General features: G+C 43.4%; 2 protein-coding genes across 3 annotated transcripts in view; one reads left to right on the forward strand and one right to left on the reverse strand.

Annotated features, from left to right (window-relative positions):
* LOC111953280 (phosphatidate phosphatase LPIN2) overlaps nucleotides 1–1,666 on the forward strand; it is a 39,978-nt gene extending 38,312 nt beyond the window's left edge. For both annotated transcript variants that reach the window (XM_023972456.2, XM_023972455.3), the window contains exon 20: nucleotides 74–1,666. In XM_023972456.2, the coding sequence (XP_023828224.1) occupies nucleotides 74–218 (145 nt within the window). In that variant the 3' untranslated portion in view covers nucleotides 219–1,666. The remainder of the gene's footprint in view (nucleotides 1–73) is intronic.
* Nucleotides 1,667–2,209: 543 nt separating this feature from the next.
* On the reverse strand, nucleotides 2,210–23,483 carry emilin2b (elastin microfibril interfacer 2b). The gene is made up of 9 exons (XM_023972454.2): nucleotides 22,965–23,483; nucleotides 22,396–22,521; nucleotides 20,804–20,991; nucleotides 18,445–20,580; nucleotides 6,594–6,812; nucleotides 5,550–5,600; nucleotides 5,413–5,466; nucleotides 3,394–3,510; nucleotides 2,210–3,182 (listed from the first exon to the last, which is right to left on the reverse strand). The coding sequence occupies exons 1-9, from the start codon at nucleotides 23,108–23,110 to the stop codon at nucleotides 2,845–2,847; spliced, it is 3,375 nt and encodes a 1,124-aa protein (XP_023828222.1). The 5' UTR covers nucleotides 23,111–23,483; the 3' UTR covers nucleotides 2,210–2,844.
* Between the last annotated feature and the right edge of the window lie 271 nt (nucleotides 23,484–23,754).

Consider the following 23,754-nt stretch of genomic DNA (forward strand, 5'->3'; position numbering starts at 1 on the left):
TTTTAATGAATCCCGACCTTGGTCAGTAAGTACAGTAACCGTTATCTAACCCTTTCCCTGTCTTTCACTGTAGCTACGGCCGACTGAGTGAACTGGTGGAGCACGTGTTCCCTTTACGCAGTAAGGAGCAGAGCGCCACCTTCAGTTTCCCAGAATTCAGTTCTTTCTGCTTCTGGAGACAGCCAATCGCTGAGGTCTGCCTTGAGGAGCTGCTCTGAAACAACCAATCACTGAAGTGCGTCTTGAGGAGCTGCTCTGATTCTGATTGGACAGTTCCCACAGCTGTGGTATTATCAGGTATTAAGGCGATAACCAACAGACACTTCGGGTACGGTCGATGCACTTTGTGTCTTTTGGACGGGAAAGAAATCACTTGAAATCAACTGTATTCGTTGGAATCGATGTAAGCAATATTTTGTATTGCTTAATAATTGTATGGGTCTTCCAATGATGATTGCTTGTACTGCCTTAACTCATGACTATACTATGTGTCTACTGATGCTGAATTATATTCCATTGTTTAGTGCTCCACAGGTTTAATAGAATTTCGTTGATATATCAGTAAGAACTGCGTCACATGATCGATTTAGGCATACTTTCCAATACAGACTGTACAGCCTTTTTACAGTACAATGTGAAGAGAAAGAAGACGGGCGTAGTCGTAAGGTTAGTTAGTTATTTGGCTTGAGTGATAATGCACTCCCTATGTTGGAGTGTCCTGCTGTTTGGGAAGGCCTTACGTTATAGTGTATGCATGCTATGCTAAGTTTGAACTAAGGGCTCTCTTCAAGCCGTGTCACGAAGGTTCAGCGTTACGGCGTGATTTGAAATTGAAAGGCAACCTTCCCGCGTTAGCGGAGACGACTGCATTCACGTTAAACGCCGCAAATGTCGGCCCAATCGGAAGTTACCTTTACATTTATTTAGCGGAATCTGTAACGCTTCAGCGATACAGATTGAGTCGATCGCTAATATGTTGCACAGAGCTGCCAGTGGAACTGGCACTAGTCTTAGATACACGCATACTGTATGATAATAGATTGATTTAAGTGATCTGAGCAGGCGATGTTTTAGACATACATACAGATGGCTGCAGTGAGGTTTAAGGCGATGGAAGGCCTTTCTAAAGTGTTGATGCTGCTGACACACAGGGCACACAGCACTGGAGCCTTTGGATGGAGACAGACTAATATGCACTGAAAGCACAATTCTATGTTTTAGCAGACGTTTTATGGGTTACCTTTGACAATGTTTGTGTTATGAAATGAATGCTTCTTTATGGGATATATTTCTATTGTTATAGCTTGGGTTTGTCTCGTATATTTTGAAGTATTACACCGTTGTATTTGATGACGTTCGGAGATGTTGCAGAGTTCCTCAGTAACAAAGGCATTCTTTCTATGAAAGTGATATTTTGTGTGGAGAGTACACACGTCTCAACGCGCTGGTATTTGTTGTGTTTTTCAGTAACTGCTTTGATAGTTTTCAGTGTATCTATTAAGAGATTAATTTGACAGTTCACACACTCTCCAATCTTAAATGCCTTCACTGTTACTTGATTAAGTGTTTTTTTTTGAGTGTCACTATATACATTGAAGTGTATGTTTGGGATATGAATGTTTAGCAACAAAAACAAAAAGAAAGATAAAATCTATGATTCCATGCAGATGTTTTCTATGCTTATTTCAGAAACTTGTTTTGGGAAAGGAGGGTGTAACTTTTGGAACATCATAAACATCTTTTCACATGCCAACAATCTGTCTAAACGGCACTTACTGTTAAAAACAGTGTGATTTTTTTTTGCTGAGACCTTAATAATGTATTTTTTAGAATGGAGTGTTGCGCCACAAGTTGTTTTAGCACAAAACTATTTTCTAAACAGCACTTGCTGTAATTCATGTAAGAAACACCTACGATACCAATACAAATAAGTATAGTATATTACAGCGATACTTCCCCAGAGTCAGATGAACTTGTGGATACCATTTTTATGTCTCTGTGTCCAGTATGAAGGAAGTTAAGAGGTAGTGATGCGGGCCAATGCTAACTAGCGTTAGCACAATTAATGGAAATCTATGGGTATATGCTAGCATGCTAATTGCCAAAATCCCAAAGTATCCCTTTAACCATTCTATCATACATTTATAGTGATACTATTAATTAACAATAGGCCTATATAATAAAACAATAGTTAATAAACACTCATGGCCACTGTTTAGACAAAGCCTTTATTACTGGTACCAGGGGCAGAATTGAGGTTCTCTGATTCAAAACAGTTAACTTTCAGGCATTGGTCCTAAAGAACATTGTGACTCACTGGGAGGTGATGAAATACAAAGATCTTTCAAAACAACTGTGCTCGTTTTGAAGTTCTCCATCCCTTGTCAGGTAGGAAGAGGACCAGTTTATTTGTTTAACAGTAGTTCCGCTTACAATGCTATGTACAATTGATAGTCCTCAAATAAAATAGTCATTTGCAAATACCTAAAATTACACAGGTTTAAAATAAATGGTACAACAAATGTAAACAAATTGAACACACACATCAACACAAGCATACATTCAAAGATGTAATAAAAAAAACTTTGCATTTAGAATATAATCACTAAATATGAATACTCCATAAATGGCAGTAGCCTGCCCCGTTACCTCCATAACGATCTTATTATCAAATATTTGATACACATTTATTTTTGTAAGAAAGCTCTGTCATAAGATTGCTTTAAAGTACCATCATGAGTTAATCTATTTTGTTTTACTAAAATACCTGTAAGGCATACCCACATCTAAAGTAGAACTGGTGTTTTAAGGTTGGAGCTTTATAAGGCTACTCATTGGTGGGGGTTATCTTTTTGAGGAGGTGGGGTAGAGAAGCACGGCGCTAAACGTCGAGAGGACCTCTGTGTTCTCTGAGATAGCAAGTTTGCCTGCTGTCATGACTAAACCTGCCCTGTCCCCACGCTTCAGAGTGAGAACCAGGCTCAGGGAGGCTGAGCCTCCGCAGTCACAGCTAGTGGAGCTAGCCCCACCTCCGCCACCATTAGCAGGAAGGTAACCAGCCGTGTCCAGCCTCTGGATGCTGTGGTTGGACACAGAGAGCACTGCCTCCACCCTGGCACCTCTCTGGGCTGTCAGCACAGCACTCAGCAGGTAATGGCCCTCCATGGGAACATTGAAGATGCCTGGAAGAGTAGGAAGAAATAAGGGAGGGCAAATATTAAAGAGGGAACATCAGTCAACGACAAGGGGGCACTCATGTTAGCTGCATGAGGGACACATACAAAAGTTGACATAAATCTTGGACTTATTGTCTTGATTATTTGGGTAGGTTGCGGTTTCCATTTAGGTTAGTGTGGTATCTGTGTGTGATTGGTACAGTGTTGTAGTAGTTACCTGTGTGAGGGTCGTAGTGTCCTCCATCGTTCACCAACACCTTGTTGAAGCGGATGATGCCCACCTCACCAGGGAAGGGCAGGAGGTTGAGACCAGCCGAGAAGGACACCCGCTCACCTGACACACAGAGATACAGGGTTAAAGTTCAACCCTAAGTGTCTTCAGAAAGTATTCATACCCCTTGACTTTTTCAAACGTGTTACAGCCTGAATTTAATATGTATTACATTGAGATTGTTTGTCACTGCCCCATACAAACAATACTCCATGTCAAAGTAGAATTATGTTTTTTTTTTTTTTTTGCAAATTAAATAAAATGCAAAGCTAAAATGTATTGAGTCAATAAGTATTCAACCCCTTTTGTTATGGCAAGCCTAAATAAGTTATGTAATAAGTTCCATGGACTCACTCTGTGTGCAATGATAGTGTTTAACATGATTTTTGAATGACTAGCGTATCTCTGTACCCCACACATACAATTATCTGTAAGGTCCCTCAGTCCAGCACTGAATTTCAAACACAGATTCAACCACAAAGACCAGGGAGGTTTTCCAATGCCTCGCAAAGAATGGCACCGATTGGTAGATGGGTAAAATTAAAACGGATATTCAATATCCCTTTGAGCATGGTGAAGTTATTAATTACACTGTGTATCAATACACCCAGTCACTACAAAGATACAGGCGGCTTTCCAAACTCAGTTGCAGGATAGTAAGGAAACCGCTCAGGGAATTCACCATGAGGCCAATGATGACTTTAAAACAGTTACAGAGTGTAACGGCTGTGATGATAGAAGAAAATGGAGGATGGATCAATAACATTGACAGAGTAAAAAGAAGGGAGCCTGTACAGAATACAAATATTCCAAAACATGCATTCTGTTTGCAACAAGGCACTAAAATGGCGCAGCGGTCTAAGGCACTACAATTCAGTGCTTGAGGTGTCACTACAGATACCCTGGTTCGAATCCAGGCTGTATCACAACCGGCCGTGATTGGGAGTCCCATAGGGCGGCGCACAATTGGCCCAGCGTCGTCCGGGTTTGGCCGGTGTAGGCCGTCAATGTAAATAAGAAGTTGTTCTTAACTGACTTGCCTAGTTAAATAAAGGTTGAAAAGAAATAAAGTAATACTGGAAAAATATGTTTTATTTTGTCCTGAATACAGTGTTATTTTTACGGCAAATCCAATTCAACGAATAACTGGGTACCACTCTCCATATTTTTAAGCATAGTGGTGGCTGCATCATGTTATGCTTGTAATAATTTTTCAGGATAAAAAAGAAACGTAATGGAGCTAAGCACAGGCAAAATCCTTGAGGAAAACCTGGTTCAGTCGGCTTTCCACCAGACAATGGGAGATGAATTCACCTTTCAGCAGGACAATAACCTAAAACACAAAGCCAAATCTACACTAGAGTTGCTTACCAAGAAGACAGTGAATGTTCCTGAGTGGCCGAGTTACAGTTTTGACTTAAATCTGCTTAAAAAGCTATGGCAATACCTAAAAATGGTTGTCTAGCAATGACAGAGGTTGAAGAAATTTGAAAAGAACGGGCAAATGTTGCACAATCCAGGAGTGGAAAGCTCCTAGAGACTTACCCAGTAAGGTTCACAGCTGTAATCGCTGCCAAAGGTGATTGATTATAACATGTATTGACTCAGGGGTGTGAATACTGATTTAATCAAGATATATTTTATTAATTTTTTGTGAATTTTTTACAAATGTAAAAATGTTCCTTCTGCCATGACATTTTCTTTAGATCGTTGCCAAAAACATGTAAATTAAATCCATTTGAATCCCACTTTGTAACAACAAAATGTGGAAAAAGTCAAGGGGAGTGAATACTTTCTAAAGAAACTGTAAGTCCCATTGACACAGCTTGTCCCCAAATTTAGGACACACATTCTCACTCTCATTTAAAAAATTTAAAAAAGTGTTTATTACGACAGATACAGTAACTCTTGTTCATAACTGACTGGAATACTATGGCTTTAATCTTAAGAGACTAAATATCTTACCTGTTAAAGTTAAATACGGTTTTTGCAATGACGGTCTCAGGGGAATGTGGGCAACTGTTGAAAGAGGTTCATTTTCAGGAGACTCACAATTTTATATTCATAGTAAATTAAATCAAATGATTCAAAATATCACTTACCAGAAATAACTGGCATATTAGGCTTTAAAGACCCTTTAGAGGGCGGGGAAGCTGTAAAATAATCAAGATACATTTCATGAGGTTTTGATAGAAGGTAATTCATCTTGCAACCATTCAAAAGTTTGGGGTCACTTAGAAATGTCCTTGTTTTTGAAAGAAAATCACATTTTTTGTCCTTTAAAATAACATCAAATTGATCATAAATACAGTGTCGACATTGTTAATGTTCTAAATGACTATTGTAGCTGGAAACGGCTGATTTTGGAATATCTACATAGGCGTACAGAGGCCCATTAACAGCAACCATCACTCCTGTGTTCCAATGGCACGCTGTGTTAGCTAATCCAAGTTTATCATTTTAAAAGGCTAATTGATCATTAGAAAACCCTTTTGCAATTATGTTAGCACAGCTGAAAACTGTTGTTCTGATTTAAAGAAGCAATACATCTGGCCTTCTTTAGACTAGTTGAGTATCTGGAGCATCAGCATTTGCGGGTTCGATTACATGCTCAAAATGGCCAGAAACAAAGAACTTTCTTCTGAAACTCGTCAGTCTATTCTTGTTCTGAGAAATGAAGGTTATTCCATATGAGAAACTGCTAAGAAACTGAAGATCTGGGACAATGCTGTGTACTACTCCCTTTGCAGAACAGCGCAAACTGGCTCTAACCAGAATAGAAAGAGGAGTGGGAGGCCCCTGTGCACAACTAAGCAAGTGAACAAGTACATTAGAGTGTCTAGTTTGAGAAACAGACGCCTCACAAGTCCTCAACTGGCAGCTTCATTAAATAGTACCCGCAAAACACCAGTCTAAATGTCAACAGTGAAGAGGCAACTCTGGGATGCTGGCCAACTCCCGGAGTAGCCTCGTCACTGTTGACGTTGAGACTGGTGTTTTGCGGGTACTATTTAATGAAGCTGCCAGTCTAAGTGACTCCAAACCTTTGAACGGTAGTGTACCTACTTGCGTGTGTGTAGGTGTGCACATGCATTTGTATTCTGTACGTGTTTTTAGCCCTTCTCCCAGCTACCCCTATATCTCACCTGGGGCTCCAGCGAAGCCCTTGATGGGGGTCATGCTGCCGTCGGCCCCCTTGGGCGGTTTGGAAGAGATCATGATTCCGGGGGCTCCTGCCTCCCCAGTCTCTATCATATGTGGTGGTAGGGCCCCGTCTGGTATTGGCCCAATGGGCAGCACAGGGCCCTGAGAGACAGGCTTGGTCTTAGTGGGATTACCAGACTCCTCCACACCTCCATGAACACCTGAAAAGAGGGGGTAATGACAAGCCAGGGGTTAAAGAGAAAGAAAGGATGAAGGATAGAGCGAGGGATAAAACCCCGGACCAGTTGTGGAGAGGTCAACATGTGTTAACAAACCAGCTGGTGCCGTGACGACTCCTGACACTGACAGACAGTAGGACTCTACCAGTCTCACTTCCCCTTGTGTCAGCGTTAAGTTAGGGCCCAAAAACTACAATGAAGAAAAAGTGTCTGGTCAAAAGAGAGGCATCAGAGAATTCCTTTCAGACATTAAGGTCAAGCTTGCATTACTCTTAAACATGCTTTGTGCTTCTCGAGTGAAAGCTTTCACTTCACTTCCCAGTAAACCTCCCAGTAAAGTCAACCTCCCAGTAAAGTCTACCTCCCAGTATAGTCAACCTCCCAGTTAAAGCTGGTTTGTGGGAACTCACATTGAGTATGCAGGGGGCCCTAAGCAAGATTTGGTTAGGGGGCGGGGACCCCACCCACCTTGCGGGCAAAACATTTTAGTGGCCACCCTGTCTTGACGGCAGTAGGGCAATTTTTCTTTTTTCTTTCAGAAATTCCTTCTTGACCATGTGAAGTTTCATGTGCCTTAATTACAAACTTGCATTGGATCTGTAAATATGAATATAAAATGTTAAGTTATGAGCCTAGTTTAGCCAAGGAGAAAGCACTGAGCTACAGTGCCTTCTGAATGTTTTCAACCCCCTTCACTTTTTCCACATTTTGTTTAATTACAAAGTGGGATTAAAATGGATTCCATTGTCATTTTTTGGCAACGATCTACACAAAATATGACTTTCAAGTCTTGCCATAGATTGTCAAGCCAAAACTGTAACTGGGCCACTCGGGAACATTCAATGTCGTCTTGGTAAGCAACTCCATCCAAAGTCTAATTAATAACTTCACCATGCTCAAAGGGATATTCAGTGTCTGCTTTTTTATTTTTACCCATTTACCAATCGGTGCCCTTCTTTGCGAGGCATTGGAAAACCTCCGTGGCTTGAAAGTGACTACTCGACTGAGGGACCTTAAAGATAATTGTACAGTATGTGTGGGGTAAGGGGTGGGACAGTCATTAAAAAATTATGTTAACCACTATTTTTCCATGCAATTTATGGTGATTTGTTCAGCAAATGTTTTACTCCTGAATTTATTTCAGCTTGCCATAACAAAAGGGGTTGAATACTTATTGACTCAAGACATTTCAGCTTTTCATTTTTAATTCATTTGTATTATTACGGGATATTGTATGTAGATTAGTGAAACAAAATAGCAATTTGAACTATTTTAAATTCAGGCTGTAACACAAAATGTGGAAAAAGTCAAGGGGATTGAATACTTTCAACTCATTGAAAGACAGGATAATGGATGGGGTTGACCATGCGTTTACATGTTAATTCTTAAAGTGATGGGTGGCGCTAAGGCTTAAGAGGATGTGAACTATGCTCAATGGGTGTAAACAAAAAATATTTAAATTTCACTTAAATTTGACATAAGCCCCCATAGAGCAATCTGGTCACATATCTGAGTGAGAGTTTCCAACTAAATCAATAGGTGCACTCTGGAGGTCAGGGCCCCTGGGCACATGCCTGGTCAGTAATTCATCATGATTACAAGTTTTAGATAGCTGACTAGACTAAATTACCTAGCAAAAATAAAAAAATGTTTCTTGGTTGTAATGGCTTGTGAGTTTTTTCTTATTGGCCCATTTCCTGTACTTTTTAGCTATAGTACATCTTCTCTTACACATTTAGGGGGAATTCCACTCTCTACCCTGAGTATTTTTAAGGTTTATTAGATGGGAATGATGGGGAGATAAATAGGTGGGAGATGCAGTATACGGTGATTAAACCCTGGTCTCCAGTGGGGAGGCATTATGTTCTGTATGGGAGTGTTACCCACTCAACCACGGCTCTGCGCTCTCTTTCACCTTATTACTGTACTTTCTCTTGTCATTTTACATGAAAGAACAGTTATTATATAGAATGGTTCTCAATACGCCTGAGAGATTCTGATTGTCATTAAACAGTGAGTAATTCCCTGTCATCAGTGACCTAAACACCACACAGCAGACACATCCACTGTGACAGGAGTAAACTGTTTGTGCATTCCTGACAGCCAGAGCCGAGATGACTAAAACAAACTACACATGAGTTTATCAGATAATCATTAACCCTCTCAACATTGTTCTGGGGTGAAGTTTCCCCTAGGTACAGATCTAGGATCATTTTCCCTTCCCACAATCCTAACCTGAACCGTTAGTGGGGAATATGCAAAACGGACCCAAGATCAGTGTGTCTAGGCAGGGGCAACTTCACCCTACTTCTCATTATTCTCCTGAGCAGTCAATGAGATAACAGGCAACAGGTCCAAACTCTGTCTTCAGAGGGATTAAGCTGTACATGAAAGGCATACCTGCATACCAGGCAGCCTATCCACCACCTCAGGCAACAGAGGTCAGTCGCTATAAAAGCCAGAACAACATGGTCTGGCTATTAAAACATTTATCTTGGATCAGCTTCCCCTCCCCCAATCCCAACCTTAACCATTAGTGGGGGGGTAAATGCTAAACTGACCCCGAATCAGTGTCTAGAGGCAACATCACCCTACTCCCTAATAAACACTACACAGATAGGGGACTAGAAGCAATCCGTAAAATACCACAGGAAGGAAGACTGAGGCGGAACTTGTACATGTGTGTGTAATTTAGTGTGTGTGTGTGTTTAGTTTAGTTTGATTATGTGTAGCGGTCGGTTGGGCCTTGATGATTCTGACTGAAAGCCAATCTCAGCCTAAATCGCAGGGTAATGATTAAAGGATGGAGCTCTAATGTGTGCATGCGCTATGATTAAAGAGGTGGATGTAAACAATTGCAGCTGGGGGCCCCTGGCTTTAACTGTGGACCTGGAGGAAGTGTTACAGTGTATCCAAGAAATCCTACACTCATATATATGCCATTCAGCAGACGCTTTTATCCAAAGCGATTTACAGTCATGCATCCCGGGAATCGAACCCACCACCCCTGGGGTTACAAGTGCCATGTTCTACCAACTGAGCTAGAAAGGACCACGGACTTACAGCCAGCCACTCCCCTCCACCAGTCTGAGGATATATAAGAATCCCTGTGATATCCCATGTTCCGTACCACATCAGTTTAGTCTACTTTCAGGGGGAAAATAGATAATTGAATATCTTCATATGAAGAAAAAAAAATATATATATACACGTTTTTTTTTTACTCAGTCGGGGTCTCAACTTACTGTTGCGAGTTGGAATAGCAGAATACACAAGGTGCAATTTTTCCAATGTCATGTCAGTCACTGATAGTCTGTCAATTCCATGCCAGCTAACATTTTTTAGAATGCCAAGTTAGTTTAGTGGCCAGCTATCTAAACTTGTTATCATGGTCAAATTACCGGCTATGGGGCCCCCATTGATTTTGTCAGTCTCACTCAGACATCATATGAAAAACGGCAAACATTATCCCTACAACACATGGCAAAATGTGTAGAATTGCACGAAATTAACTCTAAAACTGGATGTGGTTATGGATGTGGGTATGCAGACCCGCAAGAAACTGTGGCTCATCGATGAGTGCAGATTTTCTGGGGCCCCCACCCCCATCAAAAAAAAAAAAAAAGGGCTAGATGGTGGTTTTAGCAAGAGAATAAAGTAACATGTTTTATTGCAGTGGGAGCTCAGAGATTGACTGTGCTGTGCTGTGCTGTGCAGTGCATCACCAGGTCCGAGCTTGTCTCTGGACTATCTACCTTTGGCCAAAGCACATAGGAACCTGGTCAAAAGTAGGGCACTATAATGGGGAATAGTGTGCCATTTGGAACACTCATGCCGTCCTGCCAGGGTCACGTTTGGCATGTGTGTCTGTAACCCTACAACCTTGGTTATCTGTCAGAGGGTCATTGACCTGAACAATATGGCCACTGAGGCAGTGGAAGAGGCAGAAAAGCATGCTAGCTTCTCTCTGTACTGCGCATAACTGAACTCTTAAGTGTTGTGTTGTCTGCAATGGACTTTCAGCAATGAAGAGTTAACAAGGGTGAGTATATTGCATGTGTGGATCTCACAGGCAAACATGGGCATTCACACACGTACACACATGTACACACACAATGCTAATCTCTGGGGAGTGATTGATAGGCTCAGGGGACACCACATTAGCCGCTTGGTTGTGACTAATGGTTTGGGAAATTGCCCTAATTAAACTACACTTTTGATTAACCGAACGAAACATATTTTTCCCGAGCACGGGTGGATAGTTTGGCCCTGTAAAATGTGTGTTTCACTTACAATAGGGGCGATTTCATGCCAGCATAGCCTGAAAATATTTGTCGTATCTCAGATTGTTTTGGCAATTTTCACATCGAAACTTTATTGGGAGGAAGGATGTTTGACATGCTTTTAAAATTTATATCACAAATGATTCCTGTGCTTGGCCCTCCTATGTTGAACATAATAAACGGCTCTCTATCCACCGGATGTGTACCAAACTCACTAAAAGTGGCAGTAATAAAGCCTCTCTTGAAAAAGCCAAACCTTGACCCAGAAAATATAAAAAACTATCGGCCTATATCGAATCTTCCATTCCTCTCTAAAAGTTTAGAAAAAGCTGTTGAACGCTGTTGCGCTGTTCCTGAAGACAAACAATGTATACGAAATGCTTCAGTCTGGCTTTAGACCCCATCGTAGCACTGAGACTGCACTTGTGAAGGTGGTAAATTAGCTTTTAATGGCATCAGACCGAGGCTCTGCATCTGTCCTCGTGCTCCTAGACCTTAGTGCTGCTTTTGATACCATCGATCACCACATTCTTTTGGAGAGATTGGAAACCCAAATTGGTCTACATGGACAAGTTCTGGCCTGGTTTAGATCTTATCTGTCGGAAAGATATCAATTTGTCTCTGTGAATGGTTTGTCCTCTGACAAATCAACTGTAAATTTCGGTGTTCCTCAAGGTTCCGTTTTAGGACCACTATTGTTTTCACTATGTATTTTACCTCTTGGGGATGTCATTCGAAAACATAATGTTAACTTTCACTGCTATGCGGATGACACACAGCTGTACATTTCAATGAAACATGGTGAAGCCCCAAAATTGCCCTCGCTAGAAGCCTGTGTTTCAGACATAAGGAAGTGGATGGCTGCAAACGTTCTACTTTTAAACTCGGACAAAACAGAGATGCTTGTTCTAGGTCCCAAGAAACAAAGAGATCTTCTGTTGAATCTGACAATTAATCTTGATGGTTGTACAGTCGTCTCAAATAAAACTGTGAAGGACCTCGGCGTTACTCTGGACCCTGATCTCTCTTTTGACGAACATATCAAGACTGTTTCAAGGACAGTTTCTTTGCATCTACGTAACATTGCAAAAATCTGAAACTTTCTGTCCAAAATTGATGCAGAAAAATTCATCCATGCTTTTGTTACTTCTAGGTTAGTCTACTGCAATACTCTACTTTCCGGCTACCCGGATAAAGCACTAAATAAACTTCAGTTAGTGCTAAATACAGCTGCTAGAATCCTGATAGAACCAAAAAATGTGATCATATTATTCCAGTGCTAGCTGGCTTCCTGTTAAGGCAAGGGCTGATTTCAAGGTTTTACTGCTAACCTACAAAGCATTACATGGGCTTGCTCCTACCTATCTTTCTGATTTGGTCCTGCCGTACATACCTACACGTACGCTACGGTCACAAGACGCAGGCCTCCTAATTATCCCTAGAATTTCTAAGAAAACAGCTGGTGGCAGGGCTTTCTCCTATAGAGCTCAATTTTTATGGAATGGTCTGCCTACCCATGTGAGAGAAGCAGACTCGGTCTCAACCTTAAAGTCTTTACTGAAGACTCATCTCTTCAGTAGGTCATATGATTGAGTATAGTCTGGCCCAGGAGTGTGAAGGTGAACGGAAAGGCTCTGGAGCAACGAACCGCCCTTTGCTGTCTCTGCTGGCCGGTTCCCCTCTCTCCACTTGGATTCTCTGCTTCTAACCCTATTACAGGGGCTGAGTCACTGGCTTACTGGTGCTTTTCCATGCCGTCCCTAGGAGGGGTGCGTCACTTGAGTGGTTGAGTCGCTGACGTGGTCTTCCTGTCTGGGTTGGCGCCCCCCCCCCCCCCTTGGGTTGTGCTGTGGCGTAGATCTTTGTGGGCTATACTCGGCCTTGTCTCGAGATGGTAAGTTGGTGGTTGAAGATATCCCTCTAGTTGGTGTGGGGGCTGTGCTTTGCAAACGTGGGTGGGGTTATATCCTGCCTGTTTGGCCATGTCCGGAGGTATCATCGGATGGGTCACAGTGTCTCCTGACCCCTCCTGTCTCAGCCTCCAGTATTTATGCTGCAGTAGTTTATGTGTCGGGGGCTAGGGTCAGTCTGTTATATCTGGAGTATTTCTCCTGTCTTATCCGGTGTCCTGTGTGATTTTAAGTATGCTCTCTCTATCTCTCTTTCTCTCTTTCTTTCTTTCTCTCTCTCGGAGGACCTGAGCCCTAGGACCATGCCTCAGGACTACCTGGCTGATGACTCCTTGCTGTCCCCAGTCCACCTGGCCGTGCTGCTGCTCCAGTTTCAACTGTTCTGCCTGCGGCGTATGGAACCCTGACCTGTTCACAGGACGGCTACCTGTCCCAGACCTGCTGTTTTCAACTCTCTTGAGACAGCAGAGAGCGGTAGAGATACTCTCAATGATCGGCTATGAAAAGCCAACTGACATTTACTCCTGAGGTGCTGAAACACTGTGATTATTATTATTTGACCATGCTGGTCATTTATGAACATTTGAACATCTTGGCCATGTTCTGTTATAATCTCCACCCGGCACAGCCAGAAGAGGATTGGTCCCCCCTCATAGCCTGGTTCCTCTCTAGGTTTCTTCCTAGGTTTTGGCCTTTCTAGGGAGTTTTTCCTAGCCACCGTGCTTCTACACCTGCATTGCTTGCTGTTTGGGGTTTTAGGCTGGGTTTCTGTACAGCACTTTGATATATCAGCTGACGTAAGAAGGGATATATAAATACATTTGATTTGATTTGAGAATACCATGATGAAAGCGGCCATTTTAGAACCTTTTAGAACTATACATGCCTCCTGTAAGATCCTATTATCCGTACATGATACAGACAACATCTTGGTGTTATTATACTCCTAATAGTGTGCTCTAACTTTCATAATTATTTTCAAAAAATATGGCTTGTGATACAAATGTAAAAAGCATGTCATACTTCCTTCCTCCCAGGGAAGTTTCTATGTGAGAAATGCTAGAATAATCTGAGATACCAAAATAATGTTCCAGCTACACTGGCGTGGAATCGCCCGATAGAGCACCACACCAGTGAACACAAACATAAATACCCCAGACAAATCTGTTAGCAGTTTTAGACTTGTGATTTTCAGACCGGTCTTCAAGCCAAGCTAAATCTGGGGCTTGTCAAGCCGGGAGTGTCAGTCAGTGAGCAGCCAAACACCATTTTAGGAAAATCTCATGTTTCCTTTCAGCAATCAAGATATCTATTATCTAAACCATTGAGGAAAGTTGAGGGTCCCAATTCATGTCCCCCCCATTCAGCTCTTACTCAGTCTCTGAGTTTAGGAGGAAGGGTGTGTATGACGTCATGGCAGCACATGTGGCTCAGGGGATAGCCTTGACTGTGGATGCGTCCCAAATGGCACCCTATTCCTTATGTAGTGCCCTACTTTTGACCAGTGTCCATAGGGCTCCCCAGAAGGCTCTGGTCAAAAGTAGTGCACTATATACGGGATACGGTTCCATTTGGGATGCAGACTGTGTTTATTTAAAGAGAGACTGGGCCAGGCCAGTCAACAAAACCAGAGAAAGAGGAGGCAGGGAGACATGGATAGATGAAGAAAGAGAGAGGGAAAATAAGGGCACTGAGGGGGAAGAGTAAGGATAAAGGAGGGTGTGATGTCATATCAACCCAGTAGCGCCTGGTCTGAACCCGGTCCACTCTGCTCTCGAATAACAAACCTTCTTATTGGTTCCTATAAGTGGACAATTGATAAGCCAGTGACAGAGGTCCCTATAAATGGACAGCACTTTCCACTTCCTGATAAGTAGCGATAGTCCGCTGTGCACGCTAAAGACCAGTCCAGGACAAAAGAGGAGCAGTGGGCCAAGTATGAGCCAAAGATATCCCAATGTGATCCATGGTAAAGCAGCATCCAGTCAGGAACATATGACAAGCGAAATGCCCTCTAAGGGCAAACATCGAAACATTCCAGCTGACAGAATAATGATTTTAAATATAAGTTATTACTATAATAACAAGTGAAGGGCGGGGTACTGACACTTCATTTCCCAGAGTCTCCGTGTGCATGCTTCGCACACGGGTTGAAACAGTGACTCCGTTCCCAAGTCTCTCCTTGTGGCTTCACAGCCAGGATCAGGCCCCTTCCCCATTGGACTCCCAGACCAGAACATGCAGAGCTGCTCTGTAAACCAGTGAGTCATACAGAGCTGGATTCAGAAGAAGAGGCGCAACCCTCATAAATGTTATGGAGTGTGCTTCCAGCTCCCTTATTCCCAGCTGTGGGACTCATCGGAGACCGGTTGAGTTCGCCTGGGCCCATGTTTACACGAGTTATCTGCAGTGGCCAAGGATATAGGGGTTCTGAACTCACAGATGACCATGGAACAGCAAGGCTAGTCTTAACAAAAATATAGTTATTACAGAGTATAGGTCTTCACGGGTTCCAAAAAGTTGAACCCGGACAGACCCGAGGGCAATCAGACCAGATTGGACCAGTGACAAATAAATTACGTTTATCAGCCAAGTTGTTCTTCTGGTTAATGAATAGGTCTTTATATGTTGGCTAAATCTTCTATAAGTCAATAAATGCACCTTATTAGCGTACAATAAACATGCAGAGATGTGGTCACATAGACCCGATGACAATCAAACAGGAAACAAACTGGACCAGAGGGACAAAATAGAATGTTGGGCCCGGGTCGGGTATATCGGGTCCAACTGGACCTGTGAAGACCTCTACTACAGAGATAAGGAGCACGCCTACACACGTTAATAATCCCTTAAAGCCCAAGTATTGCTCAACACAAACCGAGGCTATTTAAAATGACCATGTGTGTTCAATCAGTGCTGCCTCTGAGTCAAAACCCAGGGAGATTGAAATCCAGCTTCCCGTAGCCCTTAGTTCTCACAAAGAAACTAGCTAGGTTTACATTCAATTTGCGACAGATTTTCATGAAAATATTCTAAAACCTGCACAAAACAATATGTACATTTTCCCACCAGGGGTGTTTCCATCAAACTGGCTAGTTGTGGATAAAAAACTGTGCGTCATGACGTAACGCATATAAAAAGCACTTAGTCATCTAACTTTTTATTTAAAAATAATAATAATAAAGTTCTATGTGTTTCCATCCTATTTTTATTTCTGTCGATGGTTTTGGCACAAAGTCTGTGATAAACAACGAGGGGTTGGCGGAGGGGCACATAGATTTTGTAGTAAAGTTCGAATCACTCAAATATCACATTAATACACATTAGACATGGCAAAATGTATATAATTGCAAGAAAATTTGCTTTAAAACTGCAAAATGTTCACTGCACCCCATGACAACATGTGTAAAATTGCAGGAAATACACTGTAAACCTTCAAAATGTTTCTCTCTGCCAACAAGAGGGGTGTGAACAGTTTGTGTCATGAACAGTGCTTGTACCAATATAAATATATGTGGTGTCATGCATGCAGGGGATGTAAAGTTTACCGACAAATTTGCTATTTCCATCAGGCCTGTCGTGACATTTTTTGTCCGACATACATAAAAAGGTTGGATGGAAACCTGGTTAGAGACATACACTAACAGGTCCTACATTAAATACACATTGCTAGGCACGATTTAAATCAACAACCTTAAGCACCCCAAATGGGCTCCAGCTGCAGCTCTGTGGTTTACCTTACTAGCACCATTTGATTGTAATTTCCAGTTTCTGCTACTGGAACACCTTGATGATATATACTGTGGTGTAACCAGTAGGAAACTAACTTAGCAGGAGAGCGCTGACGCGGGGGAAGTGTAGGTTTAAGAACAAATGAGAGGTATAACCTGGATAATTGGAATAATCGTGCACATTTTAAGCAAGCAAAGTGGTCAATCTTATTTCATCTTTAGCCTAATAAACTGTGCATGATTTTCCAAGTTGCAGTGGGAGGACCACACAACAAAGCATCGCGACTGCAAGTGTACTTCGACATAATGGTTATTGTGACTCCTGTTTGCCACATCTTCAATTTAAGCCTAGAAGACGGTGTGTGCCCTCAGACATGGAGGGAGGCAAAGGTCATTCCACTACCCCAGAATATCAGAGCACACTATTAATGGTTAAAACAGCCAAACAATCAGTCTGTTTCAAATTTTTGGAAAACATTTGTTCAAATACAAAGTTATTTTACAGAAAACAAATTAACAACAGACTTTCAACATGCTTATAAAGAAGGGCACTCCACATGCTTGGCACTGACACAAATGACTGATGATTGGCTGAAAGAAATTGATAGTAAGAAGACTGTGGGAGCTGTTTTGTTAGACTTCAGTGCAGCTTTTGATGTCATTGATCATAAGCTATTGCTGCAAAAACTTAGGTGTTTGCATCATCTGCCTTATTATGGATTGAGAGTTACCTATTTAATAGAACACAGAGGGTTTTCGTTAATGGAAGCCTCTCTCATGCAAATTCGGTTGAGTGTGGTTTACCGCAGGGCAGCCAACTAGGGCCATTATTGTTTTCTGTTTTTACAAGTGACCTTCCACTGACTTTGAATAAAGCCTGTGTGTCCATGTATGCTGACTACTCAACAGTATACACGTCGGCTGCAACAGTAAAATAACTGACACCCTTAACATAGAGCTCCAGTCCGTTTTAGAATGGGTAACTAAGCAATAGGCTGGTGCGAAATATCAAAAAAACATAATTTTTGGGACAAATCACTCACTCAACACTAAACCTCATTTAGATCTATTATTGGATGTGGCTATTGAGCAAGTAGAAGAGACTAAACTTCTGGGTGTAACCCTAGATAGCAAGCAGTCATGGTCAAAAGATAGATTGACTGCATCACTATTGGTCTTACTGCAAAGGTATTGATGTGTTAAAGGTACTGTCTGTTCATGCAGTTGGCACACAGTTCGGACACTCATCGGTACAACACAAGACATGCAACCAGAGGTCTCTTCCCAGTTCCCAGGTCCAGAACAGAGGCTGGGAAATGCACAGTATTAAATAGAGCCATAACTACATGGAACTCTGCCACCCCAGGTAACTCAAGCTAGCAATAAAACCAGTTAAAAAAACGGATTAAAGAACACCTTACTGCATAAAGGGGACTGTGAATAGACACATCCATTTGATGTATCTTGTTTTGTAATTTGCACTGTATTATGTATTATACCTAGATATTGTGTGTATGTACTGATATGTAGGCTATGTGTGACGTTTTAAATGTATTTCAGTCCTTGACTAATAATGTTCTGTACTTGGTAGTATGCCATGTTTCATGTGGACCCCGGGAAGAGTAGCTGGTGCTTTTGCAGCGGCTAATGGGGATCCTAATAAATACCAAATCTCTGTGTCAAGTCTTACCATTGTTCTCAGGACTGGTGGTTAGATGATGGAGGTCCTGGGTGAAGACTGAGAAGTGGTCCTGGAGGTTCTGATATGTTCCTTTCAGTCCTTCGATGTCCTTGGTGTGGGCAAGCAGGGTGTCGTTGATCTCGCTGACACAGTTCCACAGGCCGGTCACGTGCTTGTTCAGCCCCTCCTTGATCCTGTGCAGGCTGCTGGAGATGGGCTCCAGCCTGCCGCACATGTTATCCAAGCTGGCAACCCGGCCATCTACAGTTGTAACGTCCAGAGCTACACCCTCGGTCCTGTTCCTGCAGTGGACTGCCTCGGCCCTCACCTCCTGTCCCAGTTCCTCCAGCCGGGCCCTTAGCTCCTCTCTCTGGGCCAGGTGGAGCTCCAGCAGGTCCCTGGCATCCTGGACCGGCCCCACGCTGCTCTGGCAACAGGTGTTCAGTTGTTGGAGCTCCAGGGACTGCCGGCTGAGAGATACACCCAGGGCCGATAGAGAGCCCTCTTGTCCTCCAATACGCTCGCTGAGAGCTCCTAGCTCTCCCCGCACATCTTTAAGATGAGCACTGAGAGAGACACCCAAGTCTGACAGAGAGCCCTCCTGCACTCCAATACGCCCACTGAGAGCTTGAAGCGCTTCTTCCACACCTGCAAGACTGGCACTGTGGTTCAGAAGCTGCCCTTGGAGCTCCAGGGACTGCTGGCTGAGAGAGAGCCCCAGGGCCGACAGGAAGCTCTCCTGTCCTCCCATACGTCCTTTCAGAGCCCATAGCTCTTCCTGCGTATCTGTAAGACTGGCGGTATGGTTCAGGAGCTGCCCTTGGACAAACTCCTCCATGTCTCCAAGACTAGCTGAGTGGCCTTTCATGTTAGACTGCATGGTGTCTAGGCTGGTTTTGTAGACCTGGAGGTTATCTTGAATGCTCTCTATGGCCAGTTGGTCAGACTTGCACTCTGTAGAGCACAGCTGGTCATGGGCATTGAATCTGTCCTCCAGAGCCTGAACGCTGGTCTTGTGAGAGGTCACCTCACCCTGCAGTGCCTCCAGCCCAGACCGAGGCCTAGATAGGGGGCTGCTTATCTCCACCAGTAGACTGGTGACCCGGTCCTCCATGGAGCTCATCCTGTCCTCAATGGCCTTCTTCAGGTTTGTAGCCCCCTCTGCCCACTCTCTCCTCAGCTTCTCCTCTAGGAAGAGGCTGTGCACTTCCACGCTCCTCTCTGACATGTTTAGACGGGCCTCCAGCTCTTCCACATGGGGCAGGAGTGGGTCAGGCTCAGGCTTCTTCTCTAGGCTGGACTGGAGTTTCAGCTGGGCCTCGGAGACCCGGAACAGCTCCTTCTGCAGCTCCTGCAGACCTGGCGGGGTTCCTTCTCCCCTAAGCAGACCAGGCAGCTCATTCTTGAGGTCCTGGATCTCCTTGCGGAGGTCCATCTCCTTGGACTCGAGGAGCTCGGTCAGGCTGAGGTAGCTGTTCTCCTGGAACTCAGACTGCTCCTGCACTGACAGAATCTTATAGTCACACGAGTTCTTTAAGTCCGACATCTTGATCTCCATGCCCTCCATCATCTCGTCCCTTAGGGCGTGGAACTTTGCATCAACGTAGGCGCGCAGGGCCGCGTCATTGGCCGGGGGAGCCGAAGGGGGTGTGGCCAGAGGGGCCTGTGTGGCCTCCATTAGCAGACGTAGCTGTCCGTCATGGTGGTTGACCCTGGCCTGGAGGTCATCCAGGGTGTTGCTCTTGGTGTTGAGGGTGTCTGCGAGGTTGTTGATCTTGTTTGTGAACTCGTCCATGTCCACCGTTTTGTACTCCTTTTCCAGGGAGAGGTCCTGCAGAAGCATGCTCTGCTGCTCGCCACGCACGCTTTCCGGCTGCCGCAGGTTGTTGAGCAGCGTGACCAGCATCTTGCTGGCGTCCTCCTGCAGATCCACCCTCAGGTTGGCAGACAGGCTGGTCATGGCTGCCTGCATGTCCAGGACCTGCTGTGACAGACGCTGCACCTCCTCCTCCATCTGCTGTGTCGTTTGACTACCTCCCTGGCTCGCCACCTGGCCACTCGCCCCCCCCTGGCCTGTCTGACCTCCTGGCTGCCGCTCTGCCCCCCAGGGGTGGCCACTCTGACCCCACGCCTGCTGCCCCCGACCTACAGAGGAAAAATCCGATGGTAAGGATAAGTCCTCTTTTCTACTAGGGAACCTACATTTATTATTGTGGGTTAAATCTATGCTTTACTTTACTACAGTAGTAGAGTAGTGAAAAACATTCCTAAACTAATCATCTGACCAGACTAGCATACTAGTCATGTATGGGTTGTGGGTCAGGTATGTCTCTCTAAAAGGTGAGGTAGGTTTAAGCAGCTCTCTTACCCTGTGTCTCTGCGATGTGTCCAGGGGCAGGAGACGGGTTGGACCGAGGCCCCAGGACTGTCTGACGGGATGGGACACCTTTCAGGTCTTTGCAGTCATGACCCTGGTACCCTGGACAGCACCTCCACTCCAGCTCTGTCACCAGCTTATAGCCAACCTTATACATGGGGCGGAATTGGGTCCGATACCTGGGAAAGGGAAAAGGTAATACGGTAAAGAAAGAGATGACCTAAATGTGCATTCACATTTTCTACAATGGGGAGATTGTTTTGACTTTAAACTTGTCTGTCAGTCCTCACAAATGATGAATGATAATGATATTCAAATGTAAAAACAGATTTAATCAATCAATCTAACCATATGACCATTGGGAACACAGCTCACAAGGAAAAATTTCACAACAAGACAATCTAGCAATTATGTACACAACATAAAACCCCCTCAATGTTATTCTCCACTGAGCTTCTGCTTTCAAAGTTTCAATGCACATTTCCTAAATGTGAGTAATGTGAGCAATGCTTTGCCAAGTTACAACTACGCTTGAGCAGTGACCCCTCTCAGGAGAACAATACAGGCCTTGGAATCCCAGCAATAAAGATCTGTTTATGACAACAGCCTCCAGATGGGCTAGCTAGCCAGTCACACTCCTAATGCATCATGCACTCCTTTTAACGCTGCTTAATATTTTCCACCATTTACACCCTGTCAAATGTGTAGCCACGCTTCGTCACTGGCTCCAGGACATGTTTCCCAACACGATGCTCAATAATAACACATGAAAGCAGCCAACCCAGGGAGAAATGTGTCAGATGCCTCTGACTGATGTTGCACAGGGGGGGGGGGGGGGGGGGGGCTGTGTGCGTAACTGTGACATACATGTGTGCCAATACAAAGCAGATGATTATTTACTGTTTAGCTAAATAAATTGCATTTTCATCATAGCTGCACAATCTTTAATTCCCCTCATCTTCCATAAGGCTCAATGGGATCATGGACATGTTTCTTGTCCCAGACAGATCAGTCAATCAAATTCACTGGTTCGTCATAAACATCTAAATCACTTGCAGATGATCTGTCATAAATATGGAATAATCTGAGGATCTGAAAGGGTGAATGCAGATTACAGAATGATAATGGGACAGGTATGCCCAGAGGGTAACTACACCTACTCAGTGCTTGTGACTGACCTAACAGTGGGTGTGTGCAAATATCACAGAGACATACCCTCTGCTGCTGTAGTGCAGTGATAAACTAGCTGATGGAGATCATGAATACAGTAGCCTACATTAACAGCTGACCAGTTATTTTCTTTGCTGATATTATAAAGCACTTTACACATGTTTATTCGTAATGCCAATAAACAATGCAATCATGTAATGGTGTTTTAAATACTAGGCAGCGGATGGGACCATGGTCATGGATCCTCAACATTATTGGTTGATATGTGGAAATATTCTTAACATTCAAAGTAATCAATAGTGTTCAAAGTCAACTTTCTTTAATGATGTTGAGTCACTGCTGTAACACCGCTCTCAAGACCAATAAAAATAGCAGCACTCCACCCTCTCGAGCGAGCCTCTTGGGCCACTTACATCACTTGTTGCGCGCAGTTGGGTTGATGCATCTGGCAAGGGGCAGACTCCGGCTGCACAAAGCTCTCGGTGCCACCCACGACCGCATAGCTCACGTTCTTGTGCACGACGTATGCACACCAGTTTCTGAAAAATGTAATTATTGAGTCACACAAAATGACAAAAACAATTCAGCCTATGAAAGAGTAATGGTGAAGTCCTTGAAGTAAAATAATCTAATCATTATATAGGCCTACCATAAATGTGTTGATTTCATTATTCTATGAAATTGCAGTGACATTTTTATTGAACTTTTTTGTTGTTGTGCCATTGGCCTATTTTAAAAACAAAAAACATGTGTAAGCCCATAAGTATGTGCTTTTTTTGTTCTAATTTCAATGAAAAATAAATCAATATATATTTCAGCATAGGCCTACAGTAAGAATAAAAAGTCATAAAACATGTAAATACTCTAGACAATTTAGACTATTGGAGTCTCCAATAATATAACCATCCATTATCAGTCAAAACTATAGACAAATTTCTCTGATTATACATACAGTACAAACAACTATGAAAACTTGACTCACTTATTCCTCTGTCGTTGTTCTGAGCCAGAGTATGCGCTTCCCTGGAACATGTTATACCGTGACGGCGTTCCATAGATCAATGGAAAGGTGAGCAATAAGGGAAATAAGGCACTTTTTAGGACGAATCCGGTGTTTAGGCACTTCATTTTAATACAACGAAAAAAAGTAGACAAATATTAAACATGTAAGCATTGAGGTTAGACGTTTAGGTCCCTCTCCTAGCGGCAGCTCGAAAGGCTGATAATGCAAACTTTCTTCCAGGGTATAGCAGCCTGTGACGTGACGTTCGGGGTACAGCGAACCCCCTCCACCAGCGCTCCTCACTCCCAGAGAGTAAAATGCGCTCCCAGTAGAACAGCGATTAAATCCCGTTTCGTAGTTTCCTCACTCATCTGCTTTACTTTGTTCGGAGATCATGTGCCCTGCCTTTTTGAACAATACTTGAATGTGGTTGACTGCATGCATGCAACTCTAGTGACAAAGGCCCAAAGGAACGCTTTCATATCCAGCCCACTTGATAATGCAATACAGTGCTTTACACCAGGGTTTCCCAAACTCGGTTCTGGACCCCCCCGCCTTGCAAACATGTGAAAGTGTCAGACTAGCATCACTATTGTAAGTGATACATCTTGTAGCAAACATGTTTTATTGATAGGCAGGTGTCATATGACCATCACCTTCAGATCGGCGGGGACACTGACTAAAGTACTACTCATACAAAACTTTGAACAAAACCTAAAGACACTTCTTAGAATATATGCCAAATGATTGAGTGTGCATTGAAATGAGA

The sequence above is a fragment of the Salvelinus sp. IW2-2015 genome, linkage group LG27, assembly GCF_002910315.2.
Source record: "Salvelinus sp. IW2-2015 linkage group LG27, ASM291031v2, whole genome shotgun sequence".
Taxonomy (NCBI): Eukaryota; Metazoa; Chordata; class Actinopteri; order Salmoniformes; family Salmonidae; genus Salvelinus; species Salvelinus sp. IW2-2015.